Source organism: Fulmarus glacialis, unplaced genomic scaffold (genome assembly GCF_000690835.1).
Source record: "Fulmarus glacialis isolate BGI_N327 unplaced genomic scaffold, ASM69083v1 scaffold20680, whole genome shotgun sequence".
In the NCBI taxonomy this organism is placed as follows: domain Eukaryota; kingdom Metazoa; phylum Chordata; class Aves; order Procellariiformes; family Procellariidae; genus Fulmarus; species Fulmarus glacialis.
Genome location: NW_009189826.1, coordinates 1,007 through 2,056, shown reverse-complemented (window position 1 = coordinate 2,056; position 1,050 = coordinate 1,007). Strand labels below are relative to the sequence as shown.

At 59.8% G+C, this 1,050-nt stretch overlaps 1 protein-coding gene across 1 annotated transcript in view; it reads right to left on the bottom strand.

The window, feature by feature from the left end:
* The window catches only part of LOC104081005 (pleckstrin homology domain-containing family B member 1-like), a gene marked incomplete at its 5' end in the record, with an annotated part of 1,884 nt that overhangs the window by 648 nt on the left and 186 nt on the right, over nucleotides 1-1,050 (bottom strand). Inside the window, one exon of the mRNA XM_009583589.1 lies at nucleotides 419-571. Coding sequence (XP_009581884.1) covers nucleotides 419-571 — 153 coding nt within the window. The remainder of the gene's footprint in view (nucleotides 1-418; nucleotides 572-1,050) is intronic.

Below are 1,050 nucleotides of genomic sequence, written 5' to 3'. Positions count from 1 at the left end.
TCACTGCCGCCACTCGCAGCCCAAGAAAGGCGCTTTGTGCGGCGGCCGTGGGCTGCCGGGGCCGAGCCGAGCTGCTGCTTTGTTCTCCTTGTTTGTGCGAGACGGTGAGGGATGAGTCAGGGCCGTGGGATCGTGTTTTGAACAAGCACAAACCAGGAGGAGAGTTCTTCCTTCCCCGTGGAAAAGCAACAGAAGAGAAGATGCAACGTGCATCTCGTGGGGTCGGCCTGGCGCTGGTTGGGAGCTAGAAAGGGGGTGAATTAGGCAGCCTGGGTTTTCTTGGGGGTGTTCTAGATGTGCACAAGCACGTTTCAGACCTGCAGAGCGTCAATTAAAAGGGATGCAGCCAGGCAGAGAGCTCTGCACGGGATGGGCTTGGGGACACGGGGCTTGGGGGACACCATGGGGCTTTGCTCACCTCTGCACTCGTGGCCGGTCCTCACATCCCGGCAGCTGTATTTGATGTGGATCCGACCGTCCATGTCGCGCTGCGTCTCGTCGTGGTAGTAAACCAAGCTGCCGTCCAGGTAGAGGACGAACCAGTTTCTTTTCCAGCGGCGTAGGATGGAGCCTGATGGGATGAGGAGGAGGTGAAGGACCCCAGCGCGCTCACAAGACCCAGCGCCGTCCCCCAAATTTGCAGCGGGATCCCACCACCCCCTGCAAGAGCCGCTGCGTCCCGCAGGGCGCCCATGCTTGGCATGAGCATCCGGGGCAGCGTGACCAGGTGGCTTTAAATTAAAAAAGGGCTGCCAAAAAAAGCCATCAGGGCATTTTGGCGCTGCCCCGCTGTGCACACGGGACCAGATCCAGCCCCGGACGTGGAGCCCCGCGTCTTGTTTTCATGGCAGACAGCCCCTCTCTCCTCTTACGTAAATCCGCAAGCGGCTGAGCCGCGATTTCCTCGCTGCCATGGATTAACTGCCTGGGTCGGGGCCCATCCTCCCCACCCCCCCGTGCCTCCTCCCAGTATCCCGGAGCCAAAACCTCTCTGGGTTTTTTTTTTTTGAGGGGGCTCCCAACCTGGAAAGCTCAAGGGGTGTACTTACT